Here is a 14,283-nt window from a genome sequence, read left to right on the forward strand (position 1 = left end):
CGTTTCTTCTCTTCTTGTGAATCCCAGCTTCTGACCTGCCCGGGGCATGGGGAAACTCAGCAGGGAATTGTGCCAGTTTTTGCCTGTTTAAATTCCATCCTGGCTGCACAGCAGTCAAGCCCAGTGAGTCACAGCCTCTCCTCTGCAGCAGCGCGGATTTGAGGGAGAAAACTTGCACAAAACACCAAAAAAAAAAAAAAAAAAAAAAAGCAAAAAAAAACCATACAGCCTGGCAGCTCTGTAGCCTGGCTGTGCATCCATTTTATCTTTAAAAGCTTCAAAGTGGCCCCCGGAGCTTCCAGCGTTGCAATGAAGCAGAGTTATCCCGAAATTCACGTGCCTCTGCGCCGCGTTGGTATAAAGAGAATTTCAACCTCCAGTTGAAACCAGTTTGGTTTTCCGGCTGCTTTCCCAGTTCCACGCAGGCCGTGGTGGGGGATCTGCAGCTTCAGCACCTCAGACAGCAGCACCGAAGTGTCCCCAACGCCACCCTCAGGGGACAAATCCGGCTCGTGCTGGCACAGGAGGGACTTTTCCACACCGTTATTCCCCGAGCTGTGGCAGGGACAGGGAGAGGAACCCGGCAGAGCAGCAGAACTTTGATCCCTTTCCAAGATTTTTGAGGATTCTGTCAAGCAGCCAAACGTTTGGAGTGTGGTGTGTTTATTAATAAATAAAAGTGTTTGCAGCAAGCATCCACCTGGCTTTGTACTATATTTCCCCCCCCCCCCCCTCCGGTTGCACTTTCATCCTCAAATGTTATTTCATGCTTTCTCCCCGTTATGCTTTGCTGTGAACAATTTATTCTCCTTAAAAGTAAGATGAATTCAGCCTCTCTGCAGAAGTGGTGACTCCTGTGTTCTCTGGGTTTGGTTTTTTTTTTTTTTCCCTCCTTTTGCTGCACAATATTCCCAGGACAAGGATGTTTTCCAGTCTCCATCTTTTCAGCCCAGCAGCTGCAGATCTGGTACACGTCGTTTCAGGCTGGGCTTTATCCTACACCAAAAGCAAGAATATAAAATCCAAGTTATTTATAAGAGAAGACACATATTTGCATCTTAACGTGGAAGGGAAGAGGGACTGAATATCCAGCCTTTCCCAGCACTTAGAAGGGATTTATTGTGTGCTGATTGAATGGAATGAGGGTAAATCCGAAGTTTTTGGTTTATTTCAAGGTAGAAATGTGGTGCTCCCTTCTCTGCACGGCCCTGAGCTCAGAGAATCCCCAGCCCAGCACGCCCAGAGCAGCTCAGCTGTCCCTCAGGGCTGAGGGGTGTTACAGGTGTGACAGGAATTACTGTAATTCCCGATCCTTAATTCCCACTGAACCCCGTGTGCCGCCCGTCAGTTCCAAGGGAACGGGCAGAGCTGGCACTCATGGTGGGCACAGCTGACCCCATTGTCACCACAGCGTGCCCACCCCCTCACGAGGGCCCAGTGCCACCACGTCCCCTCAGAGTGACCTGTGCAGGACCTCACAAGTGTCCAGTGCCACCACGTCCCCTCAGAGTGACCTGTCCACCCCCTCAGCCCCTCACGAGGGCCCAGTGCCACCACATCGCCCTCAGAGTGATCTGTGCAGGACCTCACAAGTGCCCAGTGCCACCACATCGCCCTCAGAGTGATCTGTCCACCCCCTCACGAGGGCCCAGTGCCACCACGTCCCCTCAGAGTGACCTGTCCAGGACCTCACGAGGGTCCAGTACCACAACGTCCCCTCAGAGTGACCTGTCCACCCCCTCACGAGGGCCCAGTGCCACCACGTCCCCTCAGAGTGATCTGTGCAGGACCTCACAAGTGCCCAGTGCCACCACATCGCCCTCAGAGTGACCTGTCCACCCCCTCACGAGGGCCCAGTGCCACCACGCCCCCTCAGAGTGACCTGTCCAGGACCTCACGAGGGTCCAGTACCACAACGTCCCCTCAGAGTGACCTGTCCACCCCCCCAAGCCCCTCACAAGTGCCCAGTGCCACCACGTCCCCTCAGAGTGACCTGGTGGCACCTCACAGGTGCCCAGTGCCACCATATCCCCTCAGAGTGACCTGTCCATCCCCTCAGCCCCTCACAGGTGCCCAGTGCCACCACGTCCCCTCAGAGTGACCTGTCCACACCCTCAGCCCCTCACAAGTGCCCAGTGCCACCACATTGCCCTCAGAGTGACCTGTCCACCCCTCACAAGTGTCCAGTGCCACCACATCCCCTCAGAGTGATCTGTTCACCCCCTCAGCCCCTCACAAGGGCCCAGTGCCACCACGTCCATCTCAGTGACCTCTCCACCACCTCAGCCCCCGCCCCTCACCTCGATGTCCCATTGGCTGCCACAGCCGTCACTCAGCGCCAGGCACCGTAATATCAAGAACCCATTGGCTGCCAGGGCCGTCACTCAGAGCAAAGCCCCGCCCACAACGTGTGCAATGCTGGTCGGAACGCACGCTCCCGCCTTCATTGGCTGCTGTGCCTGTCACTCAGAATCAAACCCGCCCCTCCTCGCCAGGCGGCTCTGGCCACCCCCAGCCCCCCTTCTGACCCCTCATCTCGATGGCCCATTGGCCGCCACACCCGTCACTCAGGGCCAAACCCCGCCCCTTTCCCTCCGCGTGCAACGGGCGGGCGTGGCGCGCAGCCTCCCCCTCACCCCGAGAACCCATTGGCCGCCGCCCCCGTCACTCAGAGCCAAGCCCCGCCCCTCCACTGCGCGCGGCGGGGCGGGGCAGCGCGCCCCCTGGCGGCCGTGCCGCGCGGCCCCCGTGCGTGCTGCGTGTGCGTCACCCCCCCGTCACCCCGCCCCCCCCCCCCCCGCTCCCGGCGCCCTCCCCTCCCGCGCGCGCGCGCGCGCTGCCGTCGGCGCGTCCCCCGCGCGCGCTCCGCGTCACCGCTCACGGGCCTGGCGCGCGGGCGGCCGCGGCCGGACGGACGCTCGGACCCCGGCCGGACACTCGGACGCGGCCCCCGCTCCCTCTCTCCCTTCTCCCGCCCGTTGGCTCCGAGCCGGCCCGAGCGCGGCGGCGGCGGCGGGTTCGTTTTTGTGTGTGTGTGCCGGGGGCGGGGGGGGGGGGGTGTGTGTGTGTGTGGGGAGCGGCGCGCGGCCTGGTGCGCGCGGCGGATCCCGCCGCTCGCGTAGCGCGGCCGCCCCGGCTCGCCTGAGGGGCAGAGAGGCCCGGGGTGCGGGGGCGGGCGTGGGGGGCGCACGAAGGCTCCCGGCCGGAGGAGACGCCGCCGCCGCCGCCGCCATGAGCGTGGAGGCGTACGGCCCCAGCTCGCAGACCCTCACCTTCCTGGACACCGAGGAGGCCGAGCTGCTCGGCGCCGACACGCAAGGCTCCGAGTTCGAGTTCACCGACTTCACCCTCCCCAGCCAGACGCAAACCCCGCCCGGGCCCGGCCAGGCGGGGCCGGCGCAGGGCCAGGGGCCCCCCGGCGCGGGGCAGGGAGCTCCGGGCCCGCTGGAAGCGCAGGTGAGGGGGCCGTGAGGCGGCGGGGGGGGTGCGGAAGGGGCGGGCGGGGAGCGGGAGCCGCGTGTGGGGGAGCCCCGGGAGGCGGAATTGGAGCGAGTTCCTGCGCGGAGGAAACTCGCGGCCGGCTGGCCCAGTCGCGATAGTCGTGTCGTTGCGATAGGGAGGAAAAAAAAAAAAACAAAAACCAAAAAAACCCACCGAGGCTGGGTGTCAGTTCAGGTGTTCTCCTTAAAACAAACGCGGGGTTTGGGTGGTGTTTGGTTATGCAAAGTTGGGCGCTGAGGAAATTCGGCTTCTTTACTTCCCCTCGCTAAACTGCGCTTTAATTTTTTTTCTTGTTCTTGCTGTGAATGTTAATTTTTTTTTTTTTATTTCAGTTTCCACTTTCTTTTGCCGCACGGCTGCTGGGCTGGTTTGTTTGGGAGGTTGTGTGGCAGGGGCAGGCCTGAGACAAGTTCTGAGCTCGTGGCTTAAAAACAGGTTTTAGGTTTTTTGTGGTTTTTTTTGGTTTTTTTAAATTATTATTATTATTATTATTGCAGTTGGTGCCTAAAAGAGAATGAAATTGTATTTCTTTAGCGATTCACAACTCTTAGGCAGGGGAGGAATTAGGATTACAGCTGACAAGAAGTGCAGCAAATGAAGATAACAATCTCACTGTGCCCGTAGTAAACAACAAAAACACCCAAGAACTCTCCCGTATTTTTTAAAAAAGCCACACTTTTCTCCAGTCTGAAGATCATGGAATATTCAGGTCCCTCACAGAAATCCCATTATTAACCATTAAATGCTTGTACATCAGCCACGTGTTAAGGGATGAGTTTAGAGAGGAGTTGAGAGTTTTTGGTGAGTTTTTATGCCCAAACCAAACACCCTGCGCCTGGTTTTTGTCCTTTGCTTTGCAAAAGCTGCCCCAGCTGGGCGTGAGAGTGCAGCAGAGTGGGAGCAGGGAGCACATCCAGCTCCACAGGTGTGCAGGGCAGCGCTGAGCGAGGCTTTCTCCTGTCCTGGCCGTTCATCCCAGCACAAATTAAATCAGTTTTTATGCCTGAAAGTGCTCGGTGACAGCAGGGACGTGCTCAGGCCACTGTGGTTGTGACTCGCAGAGCTCAGAGCTGTTGGGTTGTTTTCTGTTTATTCCCAGCTTTTGGATTTGGTAGAATTGATCCAAAATTTGGGCATTGAGAGATCAGAATTATTTTCTACCAGCAGTAAAATCTCTGTGTACGTACATCAAAAGAGAATTTTAATCACATTTAATTTTAAACCTTTAATGGGTTGTGATCACTCCAGAGCTCCCAGTAGGGAATTTGTGGCCAAGGAGAAGAAAAACCACCCCAAAATCAGCCTCATAAGCTGAAAGTCCAGACAAGAGGATAATTAATTGGCCTTTTTTTTTTTGTCTAAACATGTTTGAAAAACCTTTGAAGTCAAAGTGAACAAAAAAAAAAAGTAATAAAAGCTCTGGAGAGCACCTTCAGGTACTGGTCTTGTCTGCTGGCTAAAGGGAAGGGATTTTATGTTGATTTTTTTTTTTAATCAGGATGGTTTTGAGTTTCTGCAAACTTTTGTGATCACCCTGCTGCTCATTTTGACGTTAGAAATGTCATTTTTGGGGAGGGACTCTCAGAGGTGGAACAGGCCCCGTTTCCTCCTGAGTGAAGTGAAACAAAGCCCAGGATCTGCTCAGACCTGCCCCTCTCAATGGGCTCAGGGCTGATAAAATCACAAAATCTGGGGTTTTTTTTAAAGGTTCTGGGCAGAATTTTTGCTGCCCTCACCAGATAATTGAAGTTTGTTGTTCTTTTTGGCAGGAGGCATCTTAAATAATGACTTCTCCAATTGATCAGGTTTTGCTTAATGAAATATTAGCCCTGTGATTATAATTAAAGCTAATTAAGTAAATAATTTTATTTGGAGCTGAGGAATATTGGAGGTGGAAACTTTTGCTCTGCTGTTTCTGGGGTCTTTTTAAAAAGATGAGCAGTGCAGGGCACTTCATTTTTTAGGAAAAAACTTCCTTTCCCAATATATTTAATTAATAGTTTAACAGTGTTACAATTGCCAAAAGTAGGTGCAGAGCACAAACATTTTCTACAGAAATTTCTATTGCCATTGTTTCCTAGAATTAAATAAACATAAGAATCGATTTCCTGAAGTCTTTTAAGAGGAATTTAAAATGCTCACAGCAGCTGTGGCTGCCCCTGCATCCCTGAAGTGTCCAAGGAGCACCCTGGGGTCATGGAGGGTGCCCCTGGCTGGGCTTTAGGGTCCCTTCCCACCCCAAACCATCCCGGAATTCTCTGGAATTCTCCCTCCTGCCTCTTTTTTTTCGCTGCTGCGGGTGGGATTTCGCTGCTGGGACCCTGGGTGTGGGTGAGCTCAGCTCCTGGGGTGGCTCAGGGAGCCTGGGGCAGCTCAGAGCTGGGCGGCCTGGCCTAGGGAGGCTGGGTTTAATTTGCAGTGCTAACAAAGGCTGTTTTGTCCGGGCCAGACGAGTCCTTGTTGCTCAGGTCCCATCTGGAAGCGCCGCTCCCTCCCAGGGGCGAGGCTTTCCCCAGCTTCCTCCTCCTCGGGAAAGGGAAAGCAAATCACCCTCACCCGGGGATCCCAGCAGAGCCCTGAAGGGAAAATCACACACAGCAGCAGCTGCCTTTGCCACCCGACCCCAAAAATGGGGGGTTTTGGGGGGGATTCCCTGAGCTGGGGGCGTTGTGGGGGTGACATCCATCAGCAGGGTGGTGCCGAAGCCTCGGTGCAGGATTTCTCTAGCAGAATGCCTGCTGGAGTTAAGGTGCAGTTACACTTCTTGCTGCAGCTTGAAATGCAGCACTTGAAAGCAGAGCTGGGTGAGGAGGCTGCAGGTGTGCTCACCTGGGGCTCTGCTCCTGGCCTGGCTGGGTGTGGGAGCTGGGAGCAGGAGTGGAGAGGGGAATATTCTGTTAGCCCTGATCCGGGACTCACAGGCAGCAGGATCCCAGAATCCCGGCACGATTTGGGTTGGAAAACATTAAATCTTAAAAGTCCCAGAGGCAGGGACACCTCCCACTGTCCCAGGGTGCTCCAAACCCCCTTGGGCACTTCCAGGGGCGGCCACAGCTGCTCTGGGAATTCCATCCCAGCCAGGAGGGTGGGATATTCCTTCCCAATGTCCCACCCAGAGTCTCCTTTCCACTTTGAAGCCATTCCCCGTGTTGGGGTTCCAGTCCTTGTCCCAAATCCCTCTCCAGCTCTCCTGGATCCCTCAGGGTCTGGAAGCCTGGTGACATCTTAACACCAGCTTGTCACCTCCTTCATGGAATCAGGGACTCCTAGAGTGGTTGGAAGGACCTTAAAGCCCATCCCATCCCATCCCATCCCATCGCACCCTTTCCACTGTCCCAGGCTGCTCCAAAACCCCTTGGGCACTTCCAGGGGTGGCCACAGCTGCTCTGGGAATTCCATCCCAGCCAGGAGGGTGGGATATTCCTTCCCACTGTCCCACCCAGAGTCTCCTTTCCACTTTGAAGCCATTCCCAGTGTTGGGGTTCCAGTCCTTGTCCCAAATCCCTCTCCAGCTCTCCTGGAGCCCCTTGAGGCTCTGGAAGTGGCTCCAAGGTCTCCCTGGAGCTTCCCTCCTGCAGCCTGGCCCTGAATCCCCACAGGGAACAATCCCTGCCCAGTCTCCCACCCAGCCCATCCTCTGGCACTGGGAGCCATTCCCTGGCTCCTGTCCCTCCATCCCTTGTCCCCAGTCCCTCTCCAGCTCTCCTGGATCCCTCAGGGACAGGAGGCCTGGTGACATCTTGTCACCTCCTTCATGGAATCAGGGACTCCCAGAGAGCTTGGAAGGACCTTAAATCCCACCCCACCCCTGCAGGGACACCTCCACTGTCCCAGGCTGCTCCAAACCCCCTCCAGGCTGTCCAGGGATGGAGCAGCCACAGCTGCCCCATCCCCGCTGCTTTCTGTCCCTTAGCTCGGTCCCTGGTCCTTGTTTGGTCTCCCAGGGAATATTTTGGAGGCCAGCAGAGGAGCGAGGCAGGCCCGGCAGTTTTTGGGAGTAGTTTTGTGGCACCTCTCAGTGCTCAGCCCGGAGCTGCCAAACTCGCCGTGCCAGAAGTTGCAGCCAACATTTTTTCAAGCAGAGCAGTGGCCCCCCTGCCACCAGAGCTGCCCGTGCCAGGTTTTTAATCCAGTGCACACAGGCTGACATCACAGGAGGGTTTGGAACAATCACTTCCTCATCCACAGCCTGCCAAGGGCTGGGGCTGCACTTCACAGCACAGGTGACATCACTGCTGCCTCCCCGAGGGCTGGGACAGCACAGCCACTCCTGCCCTTGACATTTCTTCCTTTTCTGCCTTAAAAAATCCCAAACCAAACCCAAACTTTACTGCTTGTTTTTTTTTAAAAAAAAGGAAGGCAGTTTTTTTATGAACACCCAAAAAATACATAAACACATAATAATACATAATACATAATAATACATAAAATGTATTAAAATCAACCAGCCTTCAGATAATGCATTGTGGGACAGAAATGCCTGGGAATGCTTGTAAGGAGTTCAGATAAACTCCAGGCTTTGCAATCCCACCTGTGCCAGATTAGGCCTTATTTATCTTTTCTAAAATGGCTCTATCAATTGGAAATGGGTATTTGAAGTGGGTATTTACCTGCTGACAGTGGTTTGAAGTGGATATTTACGTGCTGACAATGGTTTGAAGTGGATTTTTCTCTGTGCAGAGTCTGTTCCACAGCGAGCTGGTGGGATTTGCCCTCACCCCACTAACGGGGTTGTGCTGCTGCTGCTGCTCCATCCGTGGGGTTTGATTCCTTTTTCCATCTTCCCTTTTGCACTTTCGCTTCCTTTGGGCTGATCGTTTCTATTAAAAGGCAGAGCTTGGAGATAACACCAATAAAAGTCAGCCCATTTATTTATTTTATTTAAATGCTCCTCATTTCATTTGCAGAGCTGCAAACGGAGCTGGTGGCTTTGAGGGCAGGTCCTGATGGCTCAGGGCAAGTGGGAAGTTGGCTTGGGACTTTAACTCTTGCAATTGGCTCTTAAATTTTTAATGTGGGTCTCTCTAAATGAGAAATAAGCTCAGTTTGCTTCATTACAGCATGAAGAGGGCAACTTTTTAATTTATTTTTTGATTTCTTTTACTAAAGGTTTTGTGTTCTCCCTGGGAGCAGCTTTCTGTCAGGATTAAGTTGCACCTCCCAGATAAATTGCATTAAATCTAAATTGTTCAAATATTATTTCAGAGACAAAGGCCTTAAGTGATTTTTCTCCTATTTGGCTGTTTAAAATTTATAAATAAATATTAACTTTACAAACATTGGGGAGAGTGTTAATTATCCCTTTGATAAGGAAATGACCCCAGCACTCCCCTCAGATGTGTTGTGAATATTCCAGTCACTTTGGTGGCCCCTTTCCCACATTTTCCACCCAAAATTAACGTGGATTAAGATAAACTTTTTCCTGTTCAGCTTTTGATGGGATCTTGGCTAAAGAAGGCAGAGAATAAACCAAATTTTGGGGTCTTTCCCAACTCGGTATTGAGGTTCTAAAGCCCCTCAGGGCTGGAGAAATTAAACCAGGACACCTGAGAAGCCCAAGGGGCAACACCTGCAGTGGCCCTGCCAAAATCCCAGCGTGACATCCACCACCTCCTGGTGGTAAAAGTGCCAAAAAATGGAGTTATTTTTGTCAGGAGAAAGGCTGGGGGTGCGAAAGTTGCTGAGACAGCACCAAATGTTGCAGAATTCCATGGTTCTGGCAGCCCATGGTGGATACAGGGAGAGGTGGGGGAAATTCCTGTTCCCAGGTAGATCCCTGGAATAAAAAGAAAGGTGAGAAAACAGCTGCTGGAATTGTTGAAATGGAATTTTGTTCTGTAAGGCTGTGGGAAAATGTGACTGCAGAAATGCAATCTCCTTGTTTTCCTGCTTATCAGTTGGAGTTTAAATAATCCTGTGAAGCAGGAGGTGATGGAGCAAGTATTGATTGTGGGATTGTATGGAAAAATACAATCTGCAGGAAAGCAATCTCCTCCTGGAAACTTTATTCCAACTTATCAGTTAGAGTTGAAATAATCCTGGAGAACAGGAGCTGCTGAAGCAAATCGTGGTTACATAATGGCTGTGTATAAAATGCTCTTTGGCAGCAGTTTTCTGTGGAGGTGTTTCAGTGCCACACAAGATTTTTGGGGCTCATTTTGGGTGTGCACCCCAATTCCAGGTGAACGGTCCCGATGGGATCCTGCAGAATGGAGCCGTGGATGAGAACGTGGCCAAGACCAGCCAGCTCCTGGCAGAGCTCAACTTCGAGGAGGATGAGGAGGACACTTACTACACCAAGGATCTCCCTGTGCACGCCTGCAGGTGAGGCTTCCAGGAGGGAAAGGGATTTTTGGGAACAGCTCCCTGTGCTGCTCTTGGAGCTGTTGAACAGGTTTGGAGCTGCCACGTCCACTTTTGGCCAGCTCGGAGCTCCCTGGGGGATAAATCCCAGGGGAGTTTTAAAATATTTGTGACTCACAGCAGAAATCTGGCTCCTGCTTGATGCTTCTCCCAGCGCTGATGTTCCCCAGTTTCCACTTGCCCTTATTTTTGTGCCCTGTAAATCCAGTTAGAGCTCGGATTTGGGTTTTCCTCTCAGCAATAACCAGTCTCTTGCTGGTTTTCCCTTTGGAATTGCAGTTACTGTGGCATCCACGACCCTGCCTGTGTGGTTTACTGCAACACCAGCAAGAAATGGTTCTGCAACGGGCGTGGAAACACCTCTGGCAGGTAAGTGATGGAATCCTGGAAATCAAACATCAACTTTGTACCCATTTCCTCTTCTTTCACTCTCAGAGCACCCAGGTATCGGTGTTGGGATCCCCGGCGTGGGAAGAATGAGGTGTAGGACTCTAATGATTTCAGAAGGCTAATTAATTGCTTTATTAAACTATCCTATAACTATATTTCACTATATTACACTAACAAGAACTAACTAGAAAACTTGTGACTCTCTCCTGAGAGTCCCAACACACACGTGGATCTAATTGGTTAATGAATCTAAACACCATCACCAGAATTTAATTAAATAATCACCTTGGGTAAACAACCTCTATGCCACATTCTACATGGGCACAAACACAGGAGTAGTGAATGAGATAAGAATTGTTTTGATTCTCTTTTTTCTCAGCTTCTCTCAGGAGAAATCCTGTTCTGAGGGCATGGGAATACCACAGCCATGCACTGAGAAATGTTCCCAGCATGGATGGAAAGAGGCAGATCCCACCAGTGTGTGCCACAATAAATAGATTTATCAGTGTTCTAATAATTGCTAACACGTTGGAATCCTGGAGGCTGAAAGGCACAGACCCACAAGAGAACACTGCATTTGGCCTGAGGTCATGGAACAGGCTTTTAAAATTGATTAATGGCACTGGGATTAGGGGTGTGGAGTTGGTTAGAAGTGTGCAATATCACAGGGTGGAAAACTTAGAGTTTGGGATTTTAGAATACAGAAATAAATATGAAGCAAGGTGGAGGTTTTAGGGTGGAGGCAGGTTGTTCTTCTTCACCTTCTCCTTCCTTCTTCTCCATGGGTTTGGGTGGTGTTTTGTGACTGGACAGAAAAGTCCACATTGTGGGCTTTGGGGGATCAGTTATTGGGTTAAAAGGGAAAATAATCTAGGTGTCCTTTTTTAATTAGATAGTTTAGTTTAAAAAGACCTTGTAACAAGAGTTAGTTAGCCATTCTGTGCCTTGCTACTGAAAAAGCTGCTGAACTCAGTGTAGTGAGACTGTAACACAGATAAGAAATAATAAACACCTGAGTCCCAGCATGAAACACCATCTCGGGTGCCTTCAATCCCCCCTCAGGGAATCAACACTAACACCATGCTTGTGGTGTGAAACTGCTGCAAATCTGTGTGTGGCAAGCACATTTCTCTCTCTCTCAGGATTTTTTATTGAGGTGCACAGAGAGAAATGAAAGAGAAAACAATTTTTATTTTTGTTCTTTGTTTTTCTCTTGTGGAGTGTGTTTGGAGAATTGTTTACTCAGAGTGAGCACTTGGTTGGATCGTGGTGGATTGTTTGGGCCTGGTGGCCAATCCAGCCCACCTGTGGCTGGACTCTGGAGAGCAGGGTCACGAGTTGTGAGTGAGATATGATAAAGGAGCATGTAGTATTTAGTATCCTCTTTTATATAGCATATTATAATTATAATAAAGAAATCATTCAGCCTTCTGAAACAGAGTTAGACATCATCGTTCTTCCCATTGGATTCACTGACATCTACCACATCTGTGCTGCACATCTGTGCTGCACATCTGTGCTGCACATCTGTGCTGTTTGCTTGCAGCCACATCGTGAACCACCTGGTGAGAGCCAAGTGCAAGGAGGTGACTCTGCACAAGGATGGGCCTCTGGGAGAGACCGTGCTGGAGTGCTACAACTGCGGCTGCCGCAACGTCTTCCTGCTGGGCTTCATCCCAGCCAAGGCTGACTCCGTGGTGGTTCTGCTGTGCAGGTGAGAGGAGGCTCTGCTGCCAGCTCCCTTCAGCCTCTGGCTTTAGAAAAAGCAGCCCTTGCTTTTGTTTTGGCCCAAAATACATCTTGTGTTCTAGTTTGCCACCCTTCTTCCTTCAGGTGGTCGCGCTGAGTTCAGGGATGCAGGTGGATAATGCAGCAAAGGGAGTTCTGTTACGTTCAAACATCTTGGTTCTGTAGGAAAGTATTTTTTATCCTGAATTCTGCATTCCTTAATGGAAAAAAAAAGGTGTTTTCCTCTCTTTTTTGAGCTTTGGAAGAGGAGGAAGTGACTCTGGAGCCATGGAGCAGTGACTCTCGCTCAGGGTGTTTTTCTCTCAGCTCACAGAGTCATTTGAGGCCACAATAAATCAGAAATTGTTCTGACAGGCTCAGTCAGAGCTGAAAATTTATAATTATGTGTGTTTTAATTCAGTGCTGTCACTGTGTGTTTGCCAGTAGAAATTGTATTTCTGTGGAGGAAGTTCTGTTTGGGAAATAACCTCTTTTTCTGGTCTGTGTGTGCACAATCTTCATGGATCATAACCACCTCCAAAGGTGTCATATTTAATATTTTAAATGCATTTTCAGTCCTGGAAACACCCAAGCAACACTTGTCACAATACTGCAATAAGAACTGAAAAATGAGTTTTCCCAGCAGACTGGGGTTGTTTTGCTTGGATTTTCCCTGTTTTTTGAGCAGTTTCAGGAGCACACCAGCCCTGTTTTCACCCTCCACACCAGCCTGTCCCTCTCTCTTGTTTAATCTCACAACTCCTGGCTGTGTTTTGGTCCTGCAGGCAGCCTTGTGCCAGCCAGAGCAGCTTGAAGGACATCAACTGGGACAGTTCCCAGTGGCAGCCCCTGATCCAGGACCGCTGCTTCCTCTCCTGGCTGGTGAAGATCCCCTCGGAGCAGGAGCAGCTCCGGGCCCGGCAGATCACAGCCCAGCAGATCAACAAGCTGGAGGAGCTCTGGAAGGTACAAACTCGACTTTTTGGGGTTTATTTTACCAGTTCTGAGGTTTTTTTGAAGGGAGGATGAGACTTTTAGGAGCTCTGGAAGGTACAACCTCAACTTTTTGGGGTTTATTTTACCACTTCTGAGGTTATTTTTGAGGAGAGGACAGCACTTCTAGGAGCTCTGGAAGGTACAAACTCAACTTTTTGGGGTTTATTTTACCAGTTCTGAGGTTTTTTTGAAGGGAGGATGAGACTTTTAGGAGCTCTGGAAGGTACAGCCTCAACTTTTCAGGGTTTATTTTACCAGTTCTGAGGTTATTTTTGAGGAGAGGACAGCACTTCTAGGAGCTCTGGAAGGTACAGCCTCAACTTTTCAGGGTTTATTTTACCAGTTCTGAGGTTTTTTTGAAGGGAGGATGAGACTTTTAGGAGCTCTGGAAGGTACAGCCTCAACTTTTTGGGGTTTATTTTACCAGTTCTGAGGTTTTTTTGAAGGGAGGACAAGACTTTTAGGAGCTCTGGAAGGTACAAACTCAACTTCCCAGGGTTTATTTTACCAGTTCTGAGGTTTTTTTGAAGGGAAGACAAGACTTTTAGGAGCTCTGGAAAGTACAACCTCAACTTTCCAGGGTTTATTTTACCAGTTCTGAGGTTTTTTTTGAAGGGAAGACAAGACTTCCAGGAGCTCTGGAAGGTACAGCCTCAACTTTTTGGGGTTTATTTTACCAGTTCTGAGTTTTTTTTGAAGGGAGGACAAGACTTATAGGAGCTCTGGAAGGCAGAAATCACACAAGGTTTAAATCCTGCAGTGCCACAGGGAATTGGTCAGAGGATTCAAGAAATTGTTGAAGGTTTCATCAAGCTGAAAACCAACTTTTCTTGCTCATATCAAGACTTCCAAATATTTCTGCTTTAAGTATGCCCAGCAGAGCAGGGAGTTGTTGCTTCATTCAGTTATGTTTTTTTTCAGAGGTTTTTTGTGCATCCTTTAAAATTTAATCTGGGTTTAATACAATTTGTAATGCCCTGGTGCAGCTTTAAGGGTGGTTCCACCTTGATATCACTCCCTGTATCAGTAAAACAAAGTTTTACCAGTCCTGCTGTCAATTTTTATACTTCAAACTGTGAAACAAAACATCTCTGCTTTAATTTCCAGGAAAATCCATCTGCAACCCTCGAGGACTTGGAAAAACCTGGTGTTGATGAGGAACCCCAGCATGTCCTGCTTAGATATGAAGATGCTTATCAATACCAAAATATATTTGGTCCTCTGGTCAAGCTTGAGGCAGATTATGACAAGAAACTCAAGGAATCTCAGGTAAAATGTGTGAGATTTGCCTTTTGAGGGACTCCT

General features: G+C 50.3%; 1 protein-coding gene and 1 long non-coding RNA gene across 3 annotated transcripts in view; one reads left to right on the plus strand and one right to left on the minus strand.

Annotated features, from left to right (window-relative positions):
- On the minus strand, positions 1-3,362 carry LOC128819419 (uncharacterized). Its single transcript, XR_008440698.1, has 2 exons — positions 3,273-3,362; positions 1-996 (listed from the first exon to the last, which is right to left on the minus strand). It is a non-coding gene; the product is annotated as an uncharacterized LOC128819419 (long non-coding RNA).
- UPF1 (UPF1 RNA helicase and ATPase) overlaps positions 3,186-14,283 on the plus strand; it is a 26,739-nt gene continuing 15,641 nt past the window's right edge. For both annotated transcript variants that reach the window (XM_053999367.1, XM_053999368.1), the window contains exons 1-6: positions 3,186-3,456; positions 9,683-9,825; positions 10,144-10,233; positions 11,801-11,968; positions 12,768-12,948; positions 14,086-14,247. In XM_053999367.1, coding sequence (XP_053855342.1) covers positions 3,232-3,456; positions 9,683-9,825; positions 10,144-10,233; positions 11,801-11,968; positions 12,768-12,948; positions 14,086-14,247 — 969 coding nt within the window. In that variant the 5' untranslated portion in view covers positions 3,186-3,231. The remainder of the gene's footprint in view (positions 3,457-9,682; positions 9,826-10,143; positions 10,234-11,800; positions 11,969-12,767; positions 12,949-14,085; positions 14,248-14,283) is intronic.

Source organism: Vidua macroura, chromosome 26 (assembly GCF_024509145.1).
Source record: "Vidua macroura isolate BioBank_ID:100142 chromosome 26, ASM2450914v1, whole genome shotgun sequence".
Classification (NCBI taxonomy): domain Eukaryota; kingdom Metazoa; phylum Chordata; class Aves; order Passeriformes; family Viduidae; genus Vidua; species Vidua macroura.